At 40.8% G+C, this 26,767-nt stretch overlaps 3 protein-coding genes across 7 annotated transcripts in view; 1 reads left to right on the top strand and 2 right to left on the bottom strand.

Annotated features, from left to right (window-relative positions):
* Positions 1–117, bottom strand: part of entpd5a (ectonucleoside triphosphate diphosphohydrolase 5a) — a 38,002-nt gene extending 37,885 nt beyond the window's left edge. The window contains exon 1 of the mRNA XM_078234362.1: positions 16–117. The gene's annotated coding sequence lies outside the window, so the exon portion shown is untranslated. The remainder of the gene's footprint in view (positions 1–15) is intronic.
* Positions 58–21,591, top strand: LOC144507296 (basal body-orientation factor 1-like). 4 transcript variants are annotated; one of them, XM_078234355.1, is made up of 11 exons: positions 58–145; positions 3,026–3,278; positions 4,997–5,062; positions 7,661–7,804; positions 8,845–8,925; positions 11,728–11,798; positions 13,199–13,343; positions 14,734–15,227; positions 15,493–15,594; positions 19,081–19,161; positions 21,002–21,234. In XM_078234355.1, the coding sequence occupies exons 2-11, from the start codon at positions 3,066–3,068 to the stop codon at positions 21,129–21,131; spliced, it is 1,527 nt and encodes a 508-aa protein (XP_078090481.1). In that variant the 5' UTR covers positions 58–145; positions 3,026–3,065; the 3' UTR covers positions 21,132–21,234. The 4 variants fall into 4 exon arrangements, with proteins under 4 accessions (XP_078090481.1, XP_078090480.1, XP_078090483.1 ...); XM_078234354.1 differs by lacking the exon at positions 58–145 and adding an exon at positions 285–808 and having other exon boundaries at positions 21,002–21,591; XM_078234357.1 differs by lacking the exon at positions 58–145 and adding an exon at positions 576–704 and having other exon boundaries at positions 21,002–21,232.
* A 1,665-nt stretch (positions 21,592–23,256) lies between these two features.
* Positions 23,257–26,767, bottom strand: part of aldh6a1 (aldehyde dehydrogenase 6 family, member A1) — a 47,818-nt gene continuing 44,307 nt past the window's right edge. For both annotated transcript variants that reach the window (XM_078234360.1, XM_078234359.1), the window contains exon 12: positions 23,257–26,016. In XM_078234360.1, coding sequence (XP_078090486.1) covers positions 25,912–26,016 — 105 coding nt within the window. In that variant the 3' untranslated portion in view covers positions 23,257–25,911. The remainder of the gene's footprint in view (positions 26,017–26,767) is intronic.

Genomic DNA, 26,767 nt, shown 5'->3' with positions numbered 1-26,767 from the left:
GGAATGAGCACTCACCGCCGGCTGAAGCTGCCCTCTCTGTCCCTAAACGGGCGGAGGGGAAAGTACCGGCTCTCCCCTCCCTCCGTCTCCGCCTCCGACAGCTGAAAGCGTCTACGTCACGCACTGTGTACACGTCACGCCCAATGTGTGTATACGTCACGCCCGATGTGTGTGTGTGTGTGTGCGTCACGCGCGGGATGTGTAAATGTCACTCCCTACCTGCGCTAACGTCACCCGCGAGCTGGGACCGACCTTGACGCACGCGCCTCACGGCTGACAGCGTGGGCTTCCGTTTCCATGGTAACGGGAGCGTTCGGCAGGCCGCTCATTCGGCGGACGCGCATCGGAGCGGCTTCCTTATTTATCTCTGAATCATCAATCATTCAGCTTTTAATTCTGTGTGTGTGTATAACCAGAGACAAATCGGAGCCAAGGAGAATTATTTGTCGAAGATATAGTCATTTTGAGCCAGGTTGCTTCCAGCTGCCGCCATCTTGAGATTGTACTGCGGTCAAAACAAGAGGAGGAATCATTAAAGTGTCTCCCGTCCGCTAGCGACTGTTAGGGAAGGATAACAGTGTGCCGGGCAGCTCTGGGAATCACCTCACCGGCTCGCAGAGGCAATCTGCTCTTGCTGTCCACCTCAACCCAGCATTGTTGTGGGCCGTTTCCTGGGGCAACAGGCAAAAGGGCTTCATTTACCAGTGTGTGTGTGTGGGGGGAAGAGTGTCTCCCAACAGCAGAAACCAACAGCGCAGCACCTCTGAAGCTCACTGAAAATCACCATGCCAAAGAAAAAAGGCAAAGGGTAATCTGCCTTGGTTTTCCTCCAGAAAAAATAACTTTATGCAGCTCTAAAGCTCATTTCAAAAGTAAAGTTTATTTATCAGTCACAAGTAGGCTTATATTAACACTGCAATGAAGTTGCTGTGAAATTCCCCTTCCTACTCTTGTGATTGCAGTAAGAAATCTCACAACACCAAGTTTATTTGGTCCAACAGGTTTATTTGGTATCACGAGCTTTCGGAGTGCTGCTCCTTCATCAGGTAAGTCACTCCTGGTGTTGTGAGACTTCTTACTGTGCCCACCCCAGTCCAACGCCGGGCATCTCCACATCATGGCTACTCTTACGATTGCTTGTGTTCTCTGCCCTCAAAACTATTTTCATGAGGGGGCCTTCAGACTGTTAAAAAAAATGGACCATTAATGCAAGACAGTACTCTATGATGAAGTATAATTAAAGAAAAACACCACTGTGAAAATGCAGAAATAAATATTTGGGAGTAGGTGGCATGTTCGTTTGTAAGGTGAAAAAAAGCACAGGTTGACATTTGGGATATGACCCTTTGTCGGATTAGTTCTGTTCAGAAGAGTAATACTGTCATATTTAATTGAAAGGCTCAGATTAATTTGTGTTGCTAGCGCTAAAAAGGATTGTGTACCGTAGAAACTAGCGTGTAATACATAGCAACTAGCGTGTAACACAAGGAAGATCAAGTTGTTTGGAAGAATACCTAACAGTTTAAGTAACCTGCATATTATTATTCTGCTGATTCTATGTCAAGCAACTAAACATTTTCTGTTGGCTCACTGCATCATAGTCATTTGATTCCATCATAGTAACAAATTGATGGGGGAGTGATGCAAATTGCGATGACAGAGTTGGCTGCTTTTTTGTAATCTATATGAACATTTTTTGCATTAATTAATATTATAATAGGGATAACATTTAATTCATTTATCTTTAGGAATTTATTTCATGTCCTTTTCCTAAGCTTTCTCTTTCAGCCATGTATATTTGCTAGATGAATGATGTTCCTAGTCTCTCACTGATGATGGCATAGCCAATAATAGCCGTGAACACTTGGATGAGGTTATTTAAGGTGCTCACCCTGGGCTCCAATGTGAGTTGCTTCCTTCAGGAACAAAGGGGGGAAAGGGAGAGTAACTGAGGCAGCTGGGAGAGAGGAACAATCTGGAAAAATCATAGAGACTCCATCTTCCCCCTCCCTCCTCCACATCTTCATCTGTCACGGTTTACCCTCTGATTTCAGCTTCTCTGCCGTTTGGCCATTCACACCCTTTATTCTCTCTGTGGGCTGCCATTAGCTCCTCTTAGCCTTTCCCCTTGTTTTTATGGCTATGACTCATCTTTCATTCCCTCACCCTACAGTATAAATGTCTCGCACAAAGCCTTTTAGCTTTGACAAAGGGTCATCTGGACTCGAAATGTCAGCTCTTTTCTCTCCTTGCAGATGCTGTCAGACCTGCTGTGATGTTCCAGCATTTTCTCTTTTGGAACGATCATAATTGCTGGCCAAAGACAGTGTGTTCCATCATCTGTTTCCACCTTGGTAAACCTATGCATATAGGTCATGAGCTTAACTAGCTTGTCAAAATTCAGTGAGTTAGGCTCACGAATGAGAAATATGAACTTGGATGGTGTATAAAGGGTTGACACTTGTGGGATTGTATGAGTAGTTTAGAGAGGAAGGAAATAAACTAGTTAGGAAAAGACCTCAGTTGATTATTTATGTCTTAAAACTATTACTTCAAATGGAGCAGTCATCATGCTATTATAAATAATGCAGATACTGGAAATCTAGATTAAAAACCAGAAAATGATGGAAATGTACAGCAGGTCGGGTAGTATCTGTAGGGAGAGAAACAGAGCTAACAGCTGAATTTTTGTTCTGGGGCCAGGACCCTGATATCGAGTGAATTTCTGGATCCTGAACCTGGATTTTTTTTCTTCAACCTTCCCCATCCAAAAATAAATCAAACCCAAAAAACTAAATTTGCACTCATCTTGGGAGAATCACCTCCAGCACTGACAGATCGGCAGTGCCACCATCTTATTAAAGATGGAAGCGTTTTAAAATTTTACAAAAGGTCACAACTGGTGGGGGAGCAGCCTCACCACAGGACAGCCAGTGGCCACTGATGTGGCTGGGGGTGCAGGGAGGCAGCGGTTCACCAGCTGGATGGGTGTTTTGTTTTCATAAATGTTTGTTTATCCATTAAGAAAAGGAACTAAGGATGAAAAGGTCGAATCAAAATTTGCCATGGAGTCAGATGCAGAGAAGGCAATGACAAATGCTGCTTTGTGGGAAGCAAGACTGAATGTACTTGAGAGGTCGCGAGTGGAGTACCGTGACACAGCACGAACGCTTGCCAGGACCAATGAAACCTTAATGAGTGATCGGTTTCAAGTAGAGAAGGACGCCATGGAAGTGATCTCCTATTTAAAGAAACAAGACTTGGAAAAAGAGGCAATGGTAATAATCTTGGACATTTTCCTGACTATTTTAAAACTTAATACTGTTTAAAATCTTTAATCTTCTCCTCACACACATCACATTCTCTGTGCCGTACAGCCATTTTACCAGCTGGGAGTTTCTGCATTTTGGCCTACTTTAAGGTAGTTCAGTAGGTGGGAACAACAAGAGTAATTTGGAGTGACCCCATGTGGATTTGTCTCTCTGAGGTCAGGTCAAGCTGTTGCTTAGTGCATATCATTGATGGCTTTGTCCAGATGTGAACTGGCAAGATGGTTCAGTGGTTAAATTACTGGAACATCAAATATCACCACTTGAACAACTAGCAATTGTGGCATTAATGTTTTCAGTAAAATCCAATTTTCTTTTCGGTTGTTCCTTCAGTTTGGTACCATAGATATATTATCAAAAGAATCAGAATTTTCAACATGACATAAGCTCATCAACTAAATGTTTTTATATTCTGAGGGAAGTTGGGTGGTCAGCAGGGTAGTGGGAATATGGGTAGGGGAAGCAACAGTTAGGTTTGGTGCACTAGATGAGTTTGGAGAGAGCATGAGGGGAGATAGAAAGGAAATGGGATAAGACACGTGAAAAGCAATCAAAAACGCTAATGGACTATTAACATTTATCTTAAGAGAGCTGGAAGCTATGCTCACGTTATACAGAACTTTAGTCAGACTCTATTTGGAGTACTGCATTCAATCCTGAGCATCACACCTTAGGAAGAACAGATTGACCTTGAAGGGGATGCATGCAGTTTCATCAGGATGAGACTGGGGCTTACAGGGTTAAATTACAAGAACAGGCTGCATAATCATGGCTTGTATTCCTTTGAATGTTATGATAAAGATATTTACAATGTTAAATTGATTTGATGGGGTACAAGCAACAAACCTTTTTTCTGGTGGGTGAATTAACAACAGGGAAATCTTATGGGACAGAGGTAGCGCTCACCTCACTGGGCCTGAAGCTCCAGGTTCAAGTCCCACTTCAGGACTTGGCCACAGAAGGTGCATTCATAATGTGGCCAAACGGGTTGATTATCAGTCTGTAATACCTTCCAATATGCCAATGGCAGGCAGTAAAAATGGAAGAGTTTCCTGGTCAGCCATATTGCAGAATGCAAGGACAACCAGCTGCAGTCCTTTGCCAAGCATAATCATGGATCAATCCAATGGAAGTCCATGGTCATCAATGCCCTCTTAGAGCATGGTAGCTGAAGGAGGAGAAAGAATCAAGAACAAGGAGCCATAATCTTAAAATCAGGGATAAGGCTATTGAGGACTGAAATCTGGATGCATTTTTCACACACAGGCTAGTAGCAATCTGGAACTCATTTAAATAGGACAAGTGAGACTTTTAAAGCTGGAAATGACAGATTATTGTAAGGTAAGGGTATCAAGGGGTATGGAACAAAGGGTAAATGGTGTTTAGGTGAAGGTCAACTATAATCTAATGGAATGACAGAGTAGGCTGCAAGGACGGAATGGTCTACTCCTATGTTCCTAAATATTCATTTTTACTTTGATTAGTTCAAGTAATCTTGCTGGCATGATGACTAAGGCATTGAATTAACATGGCAAATTCTGTGCCTTGCAATTTGGAAGTACGTGCCTGCAGGAAGGGAATGAAAATTGAAGGCTCATTAAAATTTGCCAGTGGTCTAAAACAGTTGAATCTTGTCAATGTGATTGAAGGATTTTTGTATTTTACAGATCAGCAAACTGCAGCAACAAATAGTGGACCAAAAGCAGCAAGTGGTTGAGGACAATAAAAAAATGGTAAGAGGTTGCAGTTTTCCCGTTACAGCAGTAATTATGGGACTTGTTCGAGGAAAGCACTGATTTTGGAGAATGGTTGCCAATTCTGGGTACCACAATTTAGGAAGGATGTCAAGACCCGGGAGAGGTGCAGAGAAGATTTACTAGAAGGGAGATATTGTAAAATAGAACAAGGGTTGAGCCATTTCATTTATGTGGCAAGACTCGAGAAGCTGAGAAAATATTTGATAGAGCTATTCAAAATCATGAATGGTTTTGATAAGGTAAATAGGATAAATTGTTTCCAATGTTAAAAGGATCAGTAACCAGTGGATGCAGATTGACAAAAGAACCATGAAGAAACCTTTTTTTGTTAACACAGTGATTTACTGTGGTCTGGAATACACCGTGAAAAAGGGTGGTGGAAGCATATAAGACCAAAAGGTATAGGAGCAGAATTAGCCATTCGGCCCATCCAGTCTGCTCCGCCATTCAATCATGGCTGATATGATTCTCATCCCCATTCTCTTGCCTTCTCCCCGTAACCCTTGATCCCCTTATTGATCAAGAACCTATCTATCTCCGTCTTAAAGACACTCAATGACCCGGCCTCCACAGCCCTTTGTGGCACTGAGTTCCACAGATTCACCATCCTCTGGCTGAAGAAATCCCTCCTCATCTCAGTTTTAAAGGCGCGTCCTTTCACTCTGAGGTTGTGCCCTCGAGTTCTAATCTCTCCCACTAGTGGAAACATCCTTTCCACATCCACTCTATCTAGGCCTCTCAGTATTCTGTAAGTTTCAATTAGATCCCTCCTCATCCTTCTAAACTCCATCGAGTATAGACCCAGAATCCTCCTCATATGACAAACCCTTCATCCCTGGGATCATTCTTGTGGACCTCCTCTGGACCCACTCCAAGGCCAGCCTTAGGTATGGGGCCCAAAACTGCTCATAATATTCCAAACTCAAAAAGAATCTGGATAAATATTTGAAGGGAAAAGTTTAAAATGCTACGAGGAAAAGAGCAGGGAACTAATTCGATAGCTCCATGAGAGAACCAGCATTGTCATGTTGGGCCAAATGGTCTCCTTCTGTGCTGTATCATTCTTTGAATCAATTAAATTAATTTTCTTTGACAGTAGTGAAAGGAAAGACATCCATTTGGATGTAAAGTTGTGTTGATGTATTCTCACCACTCCCACATTATTAAGTAAAGTTGTGATATTCCGATTTTAAAAAATGCTAATGGAAACTAAGTGGCTTTAGACAACACCAACCAACAAGGTTAATGATCTGCCCTCCCCATGTTTGGTATTTACATATTTATTTTGGTTATCAAAATTGAAGCTCATGGAACAAGATGGCCACTGTCAGATTGAATGGGGAAAAAAAATCATAAAAGAAAAATACTTGCATTTATACAATGCTTTCAAGACCACTGGATGCCTCAAAGCACTCTCTAGCCAATAAAGTACTTTTGAAGTTTAATCATTGTTGTCATGTAGGAAGTGATGGGATGGATAGTAAACAGTGAAACAGTGGTAAATAGTTGTTTTTCAGACTGAAGGACAGCAAACAGTTTATTCCCCAAGGGTCAGTGATAGGATCGCAGTTCTTTTGATGTATGTTAAGGGAGACGATGGCCTAGTGGAATTATCGCTAGACTATTAATCCAGAAACTCGACCAATTTCCTGGGGACCCGGGTTCAAATCCCTCCATGGCAGAAGATGGAATTTGTATTCAGTAAAAAATATCTGGAATTGAGAATCTACAGATGACATGAAACCGTTGTCGATTGTCGGAAAAACCCATCTGGTTCACTAATGAACTTTAGGGAAGGAAATCTGCCTTCCTTACCTGGTCTGGCCTATATGTGACTCCAGAGCCACAGCAATGTGGTTGACTCTCAACTGCCCTCTGAAATGACCTAGCAAGCCAGTCAGTTCAAGGGCTACTAGCAATGGACAGTAAATGCTGGCCAACCAGCGACGTCCATGTCCCATGAATGAACTTTAAAAATATATAAATTTCATGGATATTGGAATACAGAGTAAAATTTCAAAATTTGCTTCCGATTCCAAACTTGGAGGTTTAGCAAACGGTGAGTATGATAGACTTGATGGAGGTGTACAAGATTATAACAGGTTTAGGTAAGATGGACAAAGAAAGCTGTTCCCATTACCCGAGTGTGCAACAACTAGGGGATACAGCTTTTAGAATTTTGGCAAAGCTTGTGGGTGGAGCTGAGGAAGAACTTTTTTTTATGCAGAGATCGGTAATGACCTGAAACTCTCTGCCTGCAAGGGTACTGGAAGTGGAGATGATGAATGATTTCAAAAGGAAATTAGATGGGTGCTTGAAAGAAATAAACTTGCAGGGCTATGGGGATGGAGCAGGGGAATGGGAATGACTGACAGAGTGGCCTGGTTTGAAGGGCTGAATGACCCCTTTCAGTGCTGTAATGACTCTATTGCTCCATGTGACAACCAAGTTTTTCAGATGAATAAAATTGGTTCCATATTAAGTGGAGGGAAAAAAAGGAGTGCAATATCTGTGAAGCCATCCACTGTGATCACTGTTATCCATGTTTGCTCTCACACCATCATCTTTCTACAGCTTGAAAGCCACACTCAACAGATGGAGCAACTGCAAAACAAAATGTTGCAAAAGACAAAAGAAATACACCTGATTCAAGAGGAACTCAACAGGGTCAAGGAGTTTAGGAAGAAACAAGTTTTTCTGGAAAATGAATTGGATGATGTGAGTTTGTTTAGACTTCCTTGTTTATTTATGTACATGTATATACTTCAGCGAGATCAGGAGTTAAATGTAAACCAGCTGCCCTCAATCTTTTCCAACCAATTATAGTTGCTATTTATAATATTTCATTCATTCCTCTTTTTTTACATTTGTTCCTGGGATGTGGACATCATTGGCAAGGCCAGCATTTATTGTCCAACCCTAATTGTACTTGAGAAGGTGGTGGTCTTTTCCCATAAGACCTTTTGAACCGCTGCAGTCCTGCTTGAAAATGCTTGCCCAGACTTGAACAGGAAAAACCATGTTTCAAGGCTGGTAATTGACATGCTGTGGTACATTGGGTTATCTTGCGTGTATCTTCAACCAACACTGTTCACAAATAAAACAATAAATCAACTTGAGTTGAGTAATCGGACATGTTTGAAATGAGAAATGGCATGTTGGTCTAGTTGCAGGGTCTATAACAGTTGCAGAGGCACTGTACAGGTTGGATGACCAAAATCTGGAAAAATTCAAATTCCAACATGGTCTCATTTTTGAGGGTGCTGTCCCTTTTATATGTGCACCTGAGAAGGGCTTTGCACCAGCTCTCAGATACACAGCTGTGGTAAGATGTTGAGTGGTGTACACTTGTTTTCCTGTAAGACTTTCATCTCTGTTACGCCTTTTACAATCACAGGATGGTCCAAAGAACTTTACAGCTAAAGCAGTGCTTTTGAATGTAGTCATTTTTCTAATGTAGGTAACACAGCGGCCAAGTTGTATAAAACCAGCAAGCATAAACATCAATGAGATATGATTAGTTTTGGTATGATGGTTAGGATAAATATTCACTGGGATCTTGAGGAGAACTCCCTTGCTCTTGTTCAAGTTAGTGCTATGGGATCATTTACATCCACCTGAGAGGGCGGCTGGGACCTTGGTTTAACGTCTCATCCGAAGTGTGCCTTTTCTTGGAGAAGGAATGCAAGTTTCAGGGGTGAGAAAAGGGAGACAGACAATAAAATAAATGTTTCCTCATATTTTTATTCTTCTCTCAGATAAAGGACATAATGAACACAACAAACAAAGAACACAAAGAAATACTGAGGCACTTGGAAAGCAAGTTTTTTGAAGAAAAGGTATGTGAACAGGAGCCAAGAAGCTACTCTGAAACTAATTATTTCAGCCTCAAATATATCTTGATCGGATTCAATAAAATGTTTGACAGTAAGGTACAGAGTTGCTAGTGACAACAAGTGCTGGTGAAGTAATAGAATATATACTTTTCCTTTCACTCCTTCCCTCATGTGTCCGAGCATGGTGATCTCTCTGAGGCCAAAATCAAGATCATGGTCTGCCAGATAGGACTCGAGGACTAGGAGGGGAGATGGGGAAAGGGATGGTTGCAGGGGAAGATCAATGGCGAGTAACCTCCCTCTTGTAGTGAATAGTGAATGGCATTTGTGGAAGCCTGTGTGTATAAGACTGTTGGTTGGGAACAGTGCCTGTTGCAAGAAGAATGTGAAAGAAGGAGAGGAAGATATGTTTTAGAAACATAGAAACTAGAAGCAAGACTAGGCCATTTGGCCCTTCGAGCCTGCTCCGCCATTCATTTTGATCATGGCTGATCATCGAATTTAATATCCTGATCCCACCCCCCCTTCCCCCCCATATCCCCTGATCCCTTTAGACCATAGAGCTATATCTAATTTCTTCTTGAAATCAGACAACATTTTGGCCTCAACTACATTCTGTGGTCGTGAATTCCACACATTCTCGGTGAAGAAATTTCTCCTCACCTCAGTTCTAAAAGGTTTACCTCTTATCCTCAAACTATGATCCCCTAGTTCTGGACTCCCCCATCATTGGCAGCATTCTTTCTGAATCTACCCTGTCTAACCCTGTTAGAATTTTATAAGTTTCTATGAGATCCCCTCTCACTCTTATAAACTCCAGTGAATATAATCCTAACCAATTTAGTCTTTCCTCATATGACAGATCTGCCATGCCAGGAATCAGCCAGGTAAACCTTCACTGTACTCCCTCTATAGCAAGGACATCCTTTCTCAGATAAAGACACCCAAACTGCACACAATACTCCAAGTGTAGCCTCAACAACGCCTTATACAATTGTAGCAAAATTTTAAATAGGAAGATAATATTTTAGCAACTTACCTATGCCTTTATGGGTTTTAAGCAAAGAGTATTAACTTGGAGGAGCTACTGAGCCTCGCAGTGCAAGGGATATGAAATAACTGTCAAGAAGCTTGAATAAAATAAAGATGAAAGAAGCTTGGATAAAATAAAAGAATTGGATGAAAGGGAATTGATAAGAGTGCAGCTGCCTTGAGGATATTTGATATGCGAATTAGTTTAGCAGCAGGATAAACAGATATTTACTTAAGTGAAGTGGAGAACAATATAGAATTGTAGATGTTAAAACTACAGAAGATAGGAATTCAAAGTGGAGACATAGGAATGCATGTCACACTTACATTCTCAAAGCTTGACTTCTAAGGCTAGTTGTTTATATAGGATGAGATCACAAGGAATAAACAGCACATCAGTAGCAGGGTTAGCTCTGTACTGCAGGAGGAGCAGCTGATGAGCATCTATGCCCAGCTGGAACTAGAAGTTCTCCTGAAAGCGGGATTCTATGCTAGAAGCTGCTGTTTGACAACCTCAAAACCTCACTGAATCAGAAGAAAGACTTTACAAAATTAAAGATACAACTCTTGTGTGGTCATTAATTGCTGGATTTGGCTCATAGAGTTAAACCTAATGTGATGTTGTTTGGGACAAGGGACATTGTTAGCATTTAGGTACATAGATGTGGAATGGGGTTAATTCCAGTAATGTGTAGCCATTATTGTAATTAAGTGTACCTTTTTTTAGTGTTGTGGCTTTTCTTGTTGTGTGTCTTTACAATTTAATTAACATTTACTACAAGACTAGACCTTTCCTTCCTGGTTTGCATATCTTTCATCACATTATACCAAATTGCAAAATAAATCATTAAGCACCGGCGTTCCTAGTTACTGTTCTGGGTTTTGGGACACCCCTGCGTCTAATATCAGCAGGGTTCTTAACACAAGTACTGTTGATTCTGTTCTGTCACTGTATGAAGATTTATAATAAATGCTGGATAATGGAAACAAAATGAGAAAATGCTGGCAATACCCAGCAGGTTCATCAGCATCTGAAAGGGCTGAGACAGGTTGAATTTCAGGGTTAGGTCCTTGTACTAGACTCGAACAAAAGGTCTTGACCTGAAATATTTTATCTGTCTTTTCTTGTTTCAAATTCTGACATATACCATTGTGTGTTTCTTACATCTTCTGTTTCTGATACCTAGGATACTATAATGGCTGTAGCTCCCACCCAAAGTTGATACTAAAGGTCAGCAAAGAAAAATAGTCATACAACCATGGAATGTTACAGCACAAAACCAGACACATCCAATCTGTATAAAAGCAAATTACTGCGGATGCTGGAATCTGAAATCAAAAGAGAAAATGCTGGAAAATCTCAGCAGGTCTGGCAACATCTGTAAGGAGAGAAAAGAGCTGTCGTTTCGAGTCCAGATGACCCTTCGTCAGCTCTTTTCTCTCCTTACAGATGCTGCCAGACCTGCTGAGATTTTCCAGCATTTTCTCTTTTGGCATCCAATCTGTGACTGATTTTCTCTATATAAGCTCTCCTGTTTATGTTAGTCCTCTTTTTAAAGCAACTTTCTCATTCCCTTTTTAAAAAAACAACATTCCCTTTTTAAAAAAAAACACAAACTTTTAAAAAGTAATGCAATGTGCTGCAAAAACGGCAGAGAAAATCAAAATGGGTTAGTATTTTATCATAGTGCATTAGAATTGATTGTTAAACTAATGACAAACTTTAAGCTTGAATGAAGTATCCATGTATCTGTGACTTTTAAAAACTTTTAGATGCGACTGGAGAGGGAAGCTGAGCAGAGACTAAATCAGCTGACTGAACAGGCTCACACTGAAGCGATCATGTAAGCTACTCCCAGATACATTTTCTGCACAGATTCAATAATAGCAATAAATAGTTATAAAGGAATTTTGCTACACACTCTGTACAAAAGGCTTAATTAGCCAATGATATCATTTGAAAAGCACACGCATTTTAAGACACTACTTTGTATTTTGTGAACTCTGAAACCAGAGAGACACAAAAGGGACACCGAACCCAGTAATAAGGTGCTTTTGCTATTCTTGTTCCTGGTACAAATAAAGTTTAATAGCAGCTGTCACCACTTTGTATACAGTAAGAAGTTTAACAACACCAGGTTAAAGTCCAACAGGTTTATTTGGTAGCAAGCTGTGGCTTTTGCTACCAAATAAACCTGTTGGACTTTAACCTGGTGTTGTTAAACTTCTTAGTGTGTTTACCCCAGTCCAACGCCGGCATCTCCACATCATGACCACTTTTTATAGCCAGTTAAGAACTTCACAGTCACTGTTGCAATGTAGGAATTGTGGCAGCTAAAATGCACCCAGCAAGACCCCACAAACAGCAATGAGGTAATAAGCAGATAATCTGTTTTAGGTGTTGGATGAGAGATAAGTATTGGCCTGGTTAACAGACCATTTTACCTCCATTTGAGAGAGCAGACAGGGCCTGTTTGACATCACATCCAAAAGACGATACCTCCTACAGTGCTTTTGTGAAAGTTGTTTGGTAACCTTGAATGAGCGTCAGCTGTTGCATTCTGGCTGACATAAAATACTCAATTCTGTGCTGAAAAAATTAAGGCCTAGTGTTGTATCCTCAGGGCCGAAAAGGCAAGGACAGTTTATTTTGAGGTCCAACATCTGGTTTGTGATCTGCAACTTCTTCACTCCAAACATGACAAGAACCTCCTTTTTAATGTGGGCCTATTTTGTGTTCCCTGTTGGTCGACATTCTGGAACCATAGGCAACTGGTCATCTCTGCTTTTTCTGAAGCATTATCGTGTCCAGGATTGATGAGGAACCATCACAAACTAAGTACAGCATTTTCTTGTGCTGTAGTACATTGAAATGCCACTGTCCAGCGATTGCTTCACTGCATTCTCTTGCACAACCTATTTACACAAACTTATGCCTGTTTCTGTGCTGCAGGGTAGATCCTATTGAATTGCTACGGTCTTAATTTGTATTAATGACTAGATATTACTTTCATCCAGCTCTAACTTTGGATAAATATTTAACAAAGCTACTTTTGAAAAAGAGAACATTTGTTTTAAAAGATTGCTTGGTAAAAAGGAATACAGTAAGTTATGGGTAGTGAGCAGAAGAATGTAATTAATTAGGTGCGTAGAAAGTCAATAGTACAAACATGATGGGCCTACTGCCTATGACCAGCCATTCTAATTATTTCTTTATTCAAATCCTGTTCCCTTCATCCCACAGGAATCTCAATGAAAGGACTCGTTGCGTCTTTAAAGAAAATGTAAGGCTACACGAGATGGTGAAGATATATAAGAGAGATGAAGAAAACATGATGAAGTCTCACAAGATTCTACAGGAGAAAAGCACACAGCTTGCAAGTGAAAAGGTGTTGCATTCATTGAAGACTAAGTGAAGCATCTGTTTTTTGTAAAACACAACTCTAAACAGAATGATGGTAACTTCACAAATTCAGAAAGGGGTCTTAGCTGCAAGGTTGGAGATCTGGACTGAAATTAGGTGATTTGAATTTGGTTCTGCAATGCTCCTCTGTATTAGGTAGTTTGGTGAAAGTGTATTCCCCACTGCACTGCTTCCTGGTGGTTTTGATCCTGGAATGGTATTTTTAAAATGCATTTATTATTTCTGAATCCTCATTGATTATTGATACGGCAAATAGTGGTGTTAGGGAACAGAACAATTTTCTAAGTTGGTTTGTATGAATTAGTAAGAGTAGAGTTACCTGATTGTTCTTAGCACAAATGAAAAAGACCCATTTTGGAATCAAGCCAAGCAGACTAAAAGGCCTCTAACTTTAGCGGGACAATGGTAGGGGTGCTGTAATTAGTTTCAGCAACTCTAAGCTAGACAGGCTAGAAAGTCAGCAAGGGTTTATGCTGTGATCTACGTTAGTAACCATTACTGGCTTCTTAATTAAAAACAGGACTAGGCTTGATTCTGATGACCCCTGCCCCAACTCAACACCTTCCAGTGAATTTGTCTGTTGTCCTGTTAGTGTCAACGTCTTCAGGAGAGTAGGTATGAAAAGAATGGAACACAAATCCTGAGTGGGACTATAATTTTAGCTGTACAAAGTAACCTAATTTCACAGTATTAAAGCACCAATGAATAGTTTTGTGCAAGGCCACTGGTTCTCACACTTCAGAGAATGGTTGGAATTAAGACATAGAAATCCTGCAATCCAGCATGGTAAAAATGCAATTTTGCTTCTTGAGTCATCATAAAGCAGTCGTCCTGGTTTTATACACTTGAGTTCACTGGTGAAGCAAGTATAAGAACGTAAGGTACAAGGTGAGGAAAGGCCTTTGAATTCTACAAGCTCGGTGTTTCCTTGAATTTACCGCGACAGCTTAACATTTTAAAACATTCCAAATTTTCTTTTGCCACGGACTTCTTTTGCCACTATTATGCAATACATTTCATACATGCATTTATCACTAAGAATAAACATATTTTTCTGAATACCTGTTTTAAAACTACTTTTTATTTATTTATAAGTTGTATCACCATGGCCACGCTTCCTGGATGAATTTCAAGTAACCTTTTGAATTTATTTTGTCTCATTTAATATTTTGTCTGCCTCAATAAAGTCACTTTGAACCGAGTACTTTCCAGATTGTAGAGCATTTAATTTAACTTTACCTCATAACTTATTGCCTTTAGTCTTGCATCCTCGCCAACACTTGTATGTTTCTAAGTATATTTTCATAAAAGGTTCACAACCAATTGACATTAAAACAACTTGTTTCTTGTTCTAGGAAACGAATGAACTATTAGTGAAAGAAAAAGTGTCAGACTCGAGGCATCAGAAAAAGAAGATCAGTGAGCTTCAAAGGAAAGTGGAGAACCTGGAGAAAGCACTGGGGCACATGGCATCCGAGTTCGAGACGGAAAAGCAGGCGATCATTCGAGAAACTGAAATTAAAATGGCAACTGGCAATGTAGAGATTGCAAGGCTGCAAGCAGTGATTAAGTTGAAAGACAAAGAGATGAACCGGGTGAAGAAGCTTGCTAAAAACATCTTGGACCAGCGCACTGAGGTGGAACTGTTTTTCCTGCAAGCCTTGGATGAAGTGAAGCAGCAGATCTTCCACAGTCGGGCTCAATACAAGCAGGCAGCGCAATTTGCATACCAGAAATTAATGCTGAACGCAAGTACTGGCAAGGAGGATTATCCCAAGATCAGAACCTTTAACAAAAGCGAGTATAGCACAAACTGTGTGTACCAGGATATGGAGGATGCTGATAAATGGTATGTTAAATTCTTAAAGTTATTTTACTTTGTGTGAAGACACATATGTAATACAGCTGACATGTCTTTGAAACATGTAATTGCAAGTCCCAAACTTGGTCAGGTTCAGAAATACACATTCTTAATAATGTGCAAATCGGCCAGTGAATTCAGAGATGCAGAGTGAATTACAAACCTACAGAACTTGCTGGTCAATTTACATCGCTCAGTCATTTCCTTCTTGCAAACAGTATATTGCCCTCAACCTCTGTTGCTTTTTGTTTAGCAATTATGTCGGAAAAGTGAATATCTCTGACTTAACTTGGGAACAGAAAGAAAAAGTCCTACGCCTACTGTTTGCAAAGATGAATGGATTGAAAGCAAATAGGTATGTTGAATTGGAAGGTGATAACATGATCATGAACATCAGACTGAGTTACAATGCTCACAAATTGTGACCTATATAGTACCATCATATTATATACTATAGTGAATGCCATGGTACAATGTATATTACACTTAGAGTTGTAATTGGGGCGGCACAGTGGTTAGCACTGCTGCCTCACAGCGCCAGAGACCCGGGTTCAATTCCCAGCTTGGGGGTCACTGTCTGTGTGGAGTTTGCATGTTCTCCCTGTGTCTGCATAGGTTTCTTCTGGGTGCTTTGGTTTCCTCCCACACTCCAAAGATGTGCAGGTTAGGTGTATTGGCCAGGTTAAATTCTCCCTCAGTGTACCCGAACAGGTGCCGGAGTGTGGTGACTAGGGGACTTTCACAGTAACTTTATTACAGTGTGAATGTAAACTTGTGACAAATAAAAACTTTTAAAAATTGCCTTCACATCCCCTACTTCATTTGTTTTGGTCATTTTGCTCAGTTTTCATTAGTATCGTATCTTATTTCATCAATAAAATACCTACTGTGGCCCACTCTTAAAGTTGCATTTTTAAATTCTGATAGTTCCATATTTTGGCACTAAAATCCCCAAATTAATTTGTTTATGGTGCTTAATGCAAACAATTGAATAATTAAAATTTCCTGTGTAATCAAAACCCTTTAAATTATCAGGCATAAACCCTATATATTTACTAAGGTTGACTATATATTGACAATATATAAATATGTCCCAAAGTTCATGTCCTCATGATCACTGTGTTCAGTTCTGTTCCTTATCAAAGGTTGAAGAAATCAATGTGTGTGTGTGTAGCAATACCGCACCATCAACATTTTACACACATCAGCCGGTCTGAAGCTGCATTTTTTGGGTCTCACCTGACTTCCCAAAATCCTTTCCAACCTCTACAAGATACAAGACAGATGTGTGATGGAACATGCTTTGTTGAATTGGTGCAGCTGTAACAATATTCAAGAAACTCAACATCTTCTAGGACAAAGCATTTTGTTTTTGATTTCTTAGGATGCAAATGCTGCTGGCAAGGCTAGCGTTTATTGCACATCTAAATTAAGTTTGTAAAAAAAGGGTATATTTTCTGACTGGTGACATTCAATTGGTTGGCTTTTGGGACAATTCTTGTTCCCAAACAGGAATTTCATTCTAATGTTGTTAACTAAGTGATGACAGCTACAGGAGTAGGTGGCCATTATTTTGAAAAGAGATAGGAATCTAATACTTGGGTCACCAGCTTCCTATTTTACTGGATGCTGAAGGACAATAGGTACAAAAGTAAATTGAAAAATAATTTCCTCACATCTGAAAAATGCTGCTCTCTGGTGAGGTCAAATCTATTATTGCACAGAAATTAAGATTTTATTACTTCACTCTTCCCTTTTTGCCAACAAGTCACACGTTCTTGTAAAGACAAGGACCTGAATTTTCGATCCTGGTTCGGGTGCACAGTCTCCCGGCTCCACAAGCCTGACCTGGCGGAAAGTTGGAATATTTGTTCTGGGAGGCAGGCTGGTTTAGACATTGGACTTGCTGCCCGCAATGTGTGCAGAGGCAGGCTGGCTGGAAGCTTGCTTCTGTGCCCTGGCATTGTGGAAGATTGAAAAAATTTTTAAAACACAGAACAGCCCCCAGTGCTCCAGCCATACCTATGCGACCTCATGCCCCTGTACCACCCCATATCCTCCATGTCAACTGCATCCCCTGTACCTTCCTCCCATGGACGCCTACTGCTAAACCTATGCTCCTCTACCCACCCCCATAGCTTCCGTGCCAAACTGTGTCCATCTCCTATGGACCTTCCAAAACGTTCCATGTCAAACTATGCCCCTGTACCCAATCCCATATTCTCCATGTCGAACCCATGCTCCTGTACACATAGCAAGAATTTTATAACACTTCAAACATTTTTCAAAAGTTTAAAGGGAACGTCTTTTAAATGACCTCCTAGATCCTTTTAACAGGTCCTCGACAATTCTGATGGTTCCCTTTGACAGATCTGTTGACAATTCAAATGAGCTTGACAACTAGTATGCACTTTTATGCCTATCTATGTTTAAGAATTTCAAAGGGCACTTGATCTCTCCCAGAAGGGACCAGGTCCAAATGGATATCCTGACTATCTAAACAAATCCTCCATGTTCAGACCAGATCTTACCTGGTGTAATTTGCACATCGGATTTTTCACACTCCTGATCTATCAGAATTCCATGATTTAAATGGCCAGCTGCCAGTTTATGTAAACCCCAAATCAATTTACTCCCCCCATCCCACTTTTCAAAAACAGGAAATGCTGTGTTGGAGGCTGGGCTTAGGACTTTCAGGCTTATCTGCCATTTTTGCCACGAGGGAGAGGTTCTCTTGTGGCACAAATTCAAGTCCAAGTCAGTATTGGCAGGAGTAATATTAACCAATTCTGAGAGGAAAGTGTACTCCATCGTCATTGAGTTTAAGGTGAATTAAAGCGGAGGCTAGAAACTGCCAAAAAATTAACATTCTACTTCTGGAAGGTTGTCAATGTATTCACAAAGTAGATTCCTCTTACTGTAAGTGTGTGCTTACAGTGTCTAAGACACAATATAGGTTATGGTAATCTTAGCTACCTTCTGAAACACCATTGCTCCAGCACTCTGCATCCATGTGACTTGACTAGCAGGTGGTGCACTATATCTTGGGGCAGAAAAGAACATTGGATACTGAAAGGAAGTGGGTTTTTTGATAAATGATTTTACTTTCTTGTTCCTGGGATGTGTGCATCGCTGGCAGGCCAGCGTTTATTGCCCATCCCTGAGGGCATTTAGAGTCAACCACATTGCTGTCCCTCTGGAGTCACATGTAGGCCAGACCAGGTGATAGATTCCTTCCCGAATGGACATTAGTGAACTAGATGGGTTTTTACAACGATCAACAACGGTTTCGTGGTCATTAGATGTATCATAGAATCCCTACAGTGCAGGAGAAGGCCAATTGATCCATCGAGTCTGCACTGACCACAATCCCACCCAGGCCCCATCCCTGTAACCCTGCACATTTACCCTGTTAGTTCCCGTGACACTAAGGGGCAATTTATCACGGTCAATCAATCAAACCCACGCACCTTTGGAGTGTGGAAGGAAACCGGAGCACCCGGAGAAAACCTATGCAAACATGGGAAGAATGTGCAAACTCCACACTGTGACCCGAGGCAAGAATTGAACCCAGGTCTTTGGCACTGAGGCAGCAGTGCTAGCTAATGTACCACCATGCCGCTCTTAATTCCAGATTTTTATTAAATTCAGATTTCACCATCTGCCATGGTGGGATTTGAACCCATGTCCCCAAAGAGCATTAACCTGGGTCTCTAGATTACTAGTTCAGCAACAATATTATGGGACTACCTCCACTTACACCACATTTGCTTTGTTGGCTTTGTGAAGTGCTTGCTTATTTAGTCAGAATTCATACGTTAGACATCTTATTTACTTGTAGACCAAAGAGGAAACAGCTTCCTGAGCATATCGTGATTATAAAGGAACCAGAAGAAGCTAGGTCAGCATTGGATTCTGAAAAGTAAGTGTCTTGCAAACCAAATGGTGTAGTAGCCTTGTGGGCAATGTGATTTATATATTTCCTTGAGCATTGTAGTTCAGAGTTGCCACACATTATAGCAGATGCAGGATCACACGATTGAGGATACCCATATGTTGGTGACCTGAGAATGATTTCCTTGAAGCTGTGTTTCCATCTTTTTCCCCACCAGATAGCCTACCATTACCAGAGGGTGAACTGTGAGTGATAAAAATAGCCATATCATCCTGAAAGTGGTTGGGTACATTACTGGCTGGGAGGGACGGAGGGGCAGAATCAGGGAAATCTCCAACATCGTTTCTTAAAGTGGGAGTGTTTCCTCTTTTTTTGTTTACCCAAGATTTTGATTTGATTATTGTCACGTGTATTAGCATACAGTGAAAAGTATTGTTTCTTGTGCACTATCCAGAACATACCGTTCATAGAGAAGGAAAGGAGAGAGTGCAGAATGTAGTGTTACAGTCATAGGTAGGGTGTAAAGATTAACTTAATGCAAGGTAGGTCCATTCAAAAGTCTGGTGGCAGCAGGGAAGAAGCTGTTCTTGAGTTGGTTGGTACGTGACCTCAGACTTTTGTATCTTTTTCCCGACACAAGGTGGAAGAGAGAATGTCCAGAGTGCGTGGGAGTCCTTAATTATGCTGGCTGCTTTTCCGAGGCAGAGGGAAGTGTAGACAGAATCAACGGATGGGAGGCTGGTTTGCGTGATGGATTGAGCTACATTCACGATCTTTTGTAGTTTCTTGCAGTCTTGGGCAGAGCAGGAACCATACCAAGCTGTGATACAACCAGAAAGAATGCTTTCTCTGGTGCATCTGTTAAAAGTTGGTGAGAGTCGTAGCTGACATGCCAAATTTCCTTAGTGTTCTGCAAAAGTAGAGATGCAGGGCATTTGGTTGAAAGCAGTCAAGATCTACCAGTACTACTCAGAAACTGGTACTGGATTGGGGGAAACCTCACTTTGCCAGCTTCAGTAATGCTTTCCAAGGGAGGCAAGCAGGTGTAGTATAAGTAAAGGCAGGATTGAACGCAGAAGAATTCCACCACTCCCCACCCAAGCTTCAATTTTTTTTTTTTACAGGTGCAGAACTTTTGAAGACTGAAAATCAAAAGAACTGACCAGCATATAAAAACAGAAAATAAAGCTCCACAGTACACTAATTAATACCCAAGAGAGAAAACACTGACAACCATTACAGTGAATCCCTTTATCAGATCCCCTGAAGGACCAGCGTGGGCCCAAGTTTTCTTTTTATGCAGTAATGGGGAGTAGTTAGTACTTCACATTCACAAATGTGCCACGTAAATGTTCTCTCCTGCTTAGCCCACTTTTCTTGATTTTATAAAACTAGGGAATGGGCTTCAAGGTTGGTCAGAAGCACAACACATTGAACCAACACTTCTTACTTCAGTGGAAATGTTGTGGGTAACCAATGGAGAACTTTCCTAAAGTAAGGAATGTTCCTCCTGTTTCTTGACTCTTCCTGCAACACCTCAACCAAAGATGCCAATACCTGGGTACTAGATGAGGGTTGACCTCTGCTCAATGCCACCATAGAGCACACAAGTTCAGCAGCAAATCAAATAATATGTTAATGGAGAACATTGCACCTTATAGATAAGTCCTATATCACAGTAGTCTCAAGATGTTAATGAACAGATACAAGGCAGCGAATTTAGACAGGAATGTAGCAATTTAGGAAGCCGAGGACCAGGTCTGTTCAGGAACTTTATAATTTTAAACAGCTTATTTTTGTTTCTACGTGGTTTTAAGTTTGTCTGTCTCATTTCAAAAGTCTGACTGAAACATTATTTTCTTCACAGCACTCAAGATAAGAATGACAATCCTACTTTTATCACTCAAGCTTCTGTTGAGCCCGATTCAAGCCTTGGCAGCAGCTTATCAGAGCAGCTGCCTAAAGAAATTATATTACCAGATATTATGTCAAAATAAAAGAACCAAATAGTTTATTATAAAATATGTGCATCAGAAAATAATCATGAAATTAAAAATGAAATTTAAAATGTGCATAGTTTTGGTTTTTAATATTATGGCTGAAGTGTTAGGGCTGCAAAAATTGTGCAATTTAAATGTGGCAGGACAGCATACAAACATATGAATTTGGAGGAGTAGGCCATTCAGTCCTTTGCATCTGCTCTGCCATTCAGATCTTAGTTGATCTGACTCCACATTCCTGATATCCTTTCATATCCTTGCTTATCTAGAATCTATCTAGGTCTGGCTTAAAAATATTCAAAGACATTGCTTCTACTGCCTTTTGAGGAAGAGTTCTAAAGACCACAAACCTCAAAAAATTCTCATCTGTGTCTTAAATGGGTGGTAACTCACCTGATGATGGGGCAGTGCTCCAAAAGCTTGTGGCTTATGCTACCAAATAAACCTGTTGGACTTTAACCTGGTGTTGTGAGACTTCTTATTGTGCTTACCCTAGTCCAACGCCAGCATCTCCACATCATTAAATGGGTGGCACTGCTACCTCAGTGCCAGTGAACAGTGTTCGATTCCCAGCTTGGGTCACTGTCTGTATGGAGTCTGCATGTTCTTAGTGTCTGTGTGGGTTTCCTCCAAGTGTTCCGGTTTCCTCCCACAGTCCGAAAGACGTGCTGATTAAGTGCCATGCTAAATTCTCCCTCAGTGTACCCAAACAGCTGAGTGTGGTGACTCAGATTTTCACAGTAACTTCATTGCAGTGTTAATGTAAGCTTACTTACGACACTAATAAACTTTAAACCCATATTTTTCTTTTAAAATGTGGTCCCTAGTACTAGATTCCCCCACAAGAGGAAACATCCTTTCTACATTGGAAAATACACACTCCTGAGGGGTCTTGACAGGGTCAATCAAGTCACCCTTTACTCTTCCAAACTCCAGCAGATACAACCCTAGCCAGCCCAACCTTTCCTCATAAGGCAAACCTTATCACTGTGGGTGTCACTATACAATGTGGACTGGAGTGGTTCAAGTAGTCAGCTCATCACTACCTTCAAGAATAATTTGGGATGAACAATAAATACTGGCTTAGCCATCCACATCCCATGAAAAAAAAGTCTTGGCAAGTACTGCAGTACATCTTGTAGATGATACATCTGCCACCTACGATTGTCATGCACTAAAGTTCCACAACTTAATCTTCCAAAAGAATCAACATGATCAACACATTGAAACTCTTCCAAATAATTCACAAACACTTGGCTGTAACTCATTAACATGTACAGAAGGGGATTAAATGCTTTAATATTGCTTTTTTGTACCACAATAACATTCATGAGAACACCATCACAAATTATCTTGACTTGCTCATGTTGTTTTTCCATTATCATATTCAAGTGGGGAATTCTAGAATTCTTACCTGAACACCCTGTGTTCATCCATTCATTCAGGGAAACTAGTGACCTTGCTAACATTTCTCATATCCAGCGAGCAAATAATAAACATTCTGCAGATAATACCAATCCTGGGTCTTCTTGCATAAGGAGTGCTTATATACATAAAGATTTTTATTAATTGTGCAGTGAGTAACTCAGCTTCTGGCTCCCGAAGCCTTTTCACCAGCTACAAAGGGGCAAGCCAGGAGTGTCAGTGAATACTCTCCATGTGCCTGGGTCAGTGCACCTCCATCAACACATGAAGCTCAACACTATCCAGGATAAAGCAGCCTGCTTGATTGGCTTTACCCACCTTCATAAAAAAACCTCACAGTTGATACACTCTGGCTACAATGTGCATCATCCCCAAAATACATTGCAGCAACTCACCCAAGCTTTTTTTGACACTACTTCCAAACCCACAGCCACCATCACCTAAATTAACAAGGGCGGCAGGCACACAAATATCACCTCTGCTAAGCCATACGCTATCCCGATTTGGAATTTTATTGCAGTTCCTTCATTATCGCAAGGTCAAAATCATGAAACCTCCCTATTTACATCTCATGAACCACAGTAGCTAATGAGAACCAAGCTCAACCGAGAGTGGCTGACAACCTCTTTCCAACTTGGCACAGCCAGCATTTGTTTTCACCAATTAGAGGTGTTTCAATACCCATAAAAAACACAAAACATTTATAAAAAGTTTATTTTGTCAACTTGCAGCAAGAGTTTTCAACATGATTAGTCACCGTTACATCATGCGCAAACAAACAGGAATATTGCTTCATGTATAACCAAGTGATTCTCCCCCACATTGAAGGGGTAAAAAAAACGGCAACCAGTGTTATATAATGCACACTTCAACGCAGATTTAACTGGATAGCTTATTTTCCATACGAATTCAACAATCACATTGACTGCTCACAGATAGCAGCATCGGTTTCATTCTTCTAGAATTCCCTAAATTTTAGAATGGTCCACAGAAACTGGACGATAGCAAAAGTAAACCAACTTTTCAATAAAACAAGGGAGGGGTAAAATAGGGAACTAACGGCCAATTAGCCTGACATCTGTAATAGAGAAATTGCTGGAATTCATTAGGCACATGGTAACAGGGCACTTAAATCAGAATTTAATTGGCCAGAGTCAACATGGATTTATGATAGGGAAATCATGTTGAAGTTTAACATTATAAGTAGTGGGTAGATTAAGGGGGTGGGGGGAAAGTATATTAGCATTGAGGATTGATTAACTGACAAAAGAAGAAACTGGTTAGCTGGTGGGGTACTGCAAAGATCAGTGCTTGGGCCTCAGCTATTTACAAATTATATCAATGATTTAGATGAGGGTAATGTATCCAGGTTTGCTGACAATTCAAGGCTTGGTGGGAGCATGCAGAGACCAGAAGGGATACAGACATTAACTGAGCGGGCAACAACCTCGTAGATGGAACATAATGTGGAGAAATGTGAAAGCTTTGGCAGGAAAAATAAAAAAGTCGATTTTTAAAAGGTGAAAGATTGGGAAATGTCTGCATTCAGAGGCAACTGGGTGTCCTTGTACAAGAATCGTATAAAGTTAACATGCAAGTACAACAAGCAAGATAAATAGTGCTCGCCTTTATTACAAAGGAAGTGGAGTACAAGGGTAAAGAAGTCTTATTTCAATTATATAAGGGCTTTGGTGAGACCACATCTGGAGTACTGTGTACCGTTTTGGTCTCCATACTCAAGGAAGGTTATATTTTCCCTAGGAGTGCAAAAGATCACTAGATTGGTTACTGGGATGAGGGAATTGTCCTATGAGGAGGGATTGAGTAGACTAGACTTGGAAGAATGAGAGATGGTCTCCATGAAACAAATCAAATTGTGAAGGGGGCTGAAAGGGTAGATGCTGAGGGTGGTTCCCTGGCTAGCGAGTCTATAACCAGGGGGGTCACAATCTCAAAATGAGTGATCAGCCATTTATGACTAATGAGGAGAATTTATTTTCCCACTCAAGGGGGCTGTGTTTGGAACATACTACATCAAGAGTGCTGCGGATGGATAGTTTGTTTTTTAAAAAGTAGATTTCTGGATACCAAGGGAATCCAGGGATAGTGTGGGACGGTGGAATTGAGGTAGATCAGTCGTGATCTGATTGAATGGCAGAGAAGGCCAAACGGACCAAATGGCCTACACCTGCACCTAATTATGTGATCATTTAGATCATGAGTAGAAAGTGCTGTCCATCTAAAAAAAAACACTTGCGCATAATATTGTCCCCCCCCCCCCCCCCCCCCCCCCAATCATCATTTTAACAAAAATTAGCTCGCTGTCAGTTTTGTTTCTGAGAGCCATAACAGTCAGAGTGAGCTGTGACATTGAGTTTGCCATGTCTGTTTGAAAGAGATTAGTAGAGATGTAAAGAAAAAGCGACATTAAAAATCCCATGGTTAAATTAGTGATTTTTACTCCATCACTATTTCTAATCTGCGACTTCCTGGTCTGCAAGACTCAAGTGTTTCACTGGAGAAGTAATGGCATCACTGCAGCAGCTCATATCTAACTCACTTTGACAAGAGGACATATTAGTCTGAGGCACCTGGTTTAGGATCAATTTCTTACTGAAAAGAAATCTGGAGGTAAAGAATTTCAGACTTCTAAACCTAATCACATTTAACCATCACCTAATCACAGGACTAAAACTGCACCTTTTTTTATTTATACACAGTAAAATTGTCCAGCTAAATGTGTTTCTCAACCCAATAAAAAGCAACTGTGCACTGAATCCTGCAATTAAAGTATGAAACAGCTCAAGGGATATTGTCAGAACTATGATTTTCTTTCCACCTTGAGGTTTAAAGCAATCCACCAACAGGTAATGTTGGGGTCCACACTCGTAAGTCAGTTAGCTTTAAGTTACATCCTCAACAAGCTACAGAGATCAGTCAATTCACTCCTTTGTGCATGTAAATCATACTGAAGAAAAAGATAAACTGAGCATGCAGTTCAAATCCAGGGGAAAGCAGGATTTTTTGGTTAAAACCTGTGTTTAGATGTGCGCTACATGATCAGAATTTGCAGGCTTCTGCAGCCGATTAAAAAGATAAAGTCGGGACGGCATACAGCAATTTGAAATTAGTGTTCAGAATTGCTAATAATAGTCAAAATCAAACAAACGCTTTCCACAGTTTTCCTTTCATTCCCTCTTAACCACACCCCTGGTTTATATGCCTCTCCCAGGCAACACAGGTATATGTTGTTCTCACCCACCCATTCCTGCCCAAATTCTCAAGTCAGATCCAAAACGTTAGTACTGAGGACTATGTTGAGTGTGCAGCTTGCCATTTCAGTGAAGTGAACTTAGCGCCCCATTGTTGGCATGACAACAGATGGGCTGGTTAAGGTCGAATCTTCTTCCTTCCACTGGGATGTGACTGTCTTCACTTGAGTGTAGAACTGAATACCCTGGGACACAGTTGAAAAACAGAAGTTAAAGATTGCATGCATCACGGTTCTTGGGTTTCAGTTAGATTCTGTATCATTTCAGGAACTGAACTGTTGGAATTTATCAGCCTGGACAACTACATTTTCATTCATATTTTTTATCCGATTCCAGGGTTAGGATTCTCCCGAGTCTTCAAGAATTAAAGATTAACCTTTAGGACACAGCTGAGGAAACCCACCAGAAAAATCAGAGGGCTGATAAAAGTTCTCTTTCAACATCTTTGTCCATTAAAATTATCAGACATGGAAATAGAGGCTTTTGACTGATTGAAGAATTAACCAATCGGGTGCTCAGGAGTCTATTCTCTTTCCAATGGATGTAGAAAAGGGATGTATCATGATGATGAATATGAGATAGGGTGGTTAGAGACAGGAGGACCACTGGAAGAAACCTCCAGGAATGTGTCTAATCAGAGCTGGCAGTGTACTTATGAGTGGTTCCAGCACATTGAAGTAAATCTGAAGTACTGAGGGAAGACCAAATCCTGGAGCACATCATCACAATGTTGAAAGCTCTCCAATCATAATGTTTAAGGTGTGAAATCTACTGGTTGAAATGCCACTGATAAATTCTGGTCCCTCACTGGAATGGGCCCATTAGTAACACTTTTGAGGGCACCTGCACTTTCCCAGGCTTCAGGCTCAGTGATAGCACAGGGCTGCAGAAGGCTGGGATTTGGCAGACCCCACCCTTACTGCAACAAAGAGCAGC

The sequence above is a fragment of the Mustelus asterias genome, chromosome 18 (genome assembly GCF_964213995.1).
Source record: "Mustelus asterias chromosome 18, sMusAst1.hap1.1, whole genome shotgun sequence".
NCBI lineage: Eukaryota > Metazoa > Chordata > Chondrichthyes > Carcharhiniformes > Triakidae > Mustelus > Mustelus asterias.
Note: the sequence above shows the minus strand (reverse complement) of the source record. Positions and strands in the feature narration are given on the sequence as shown.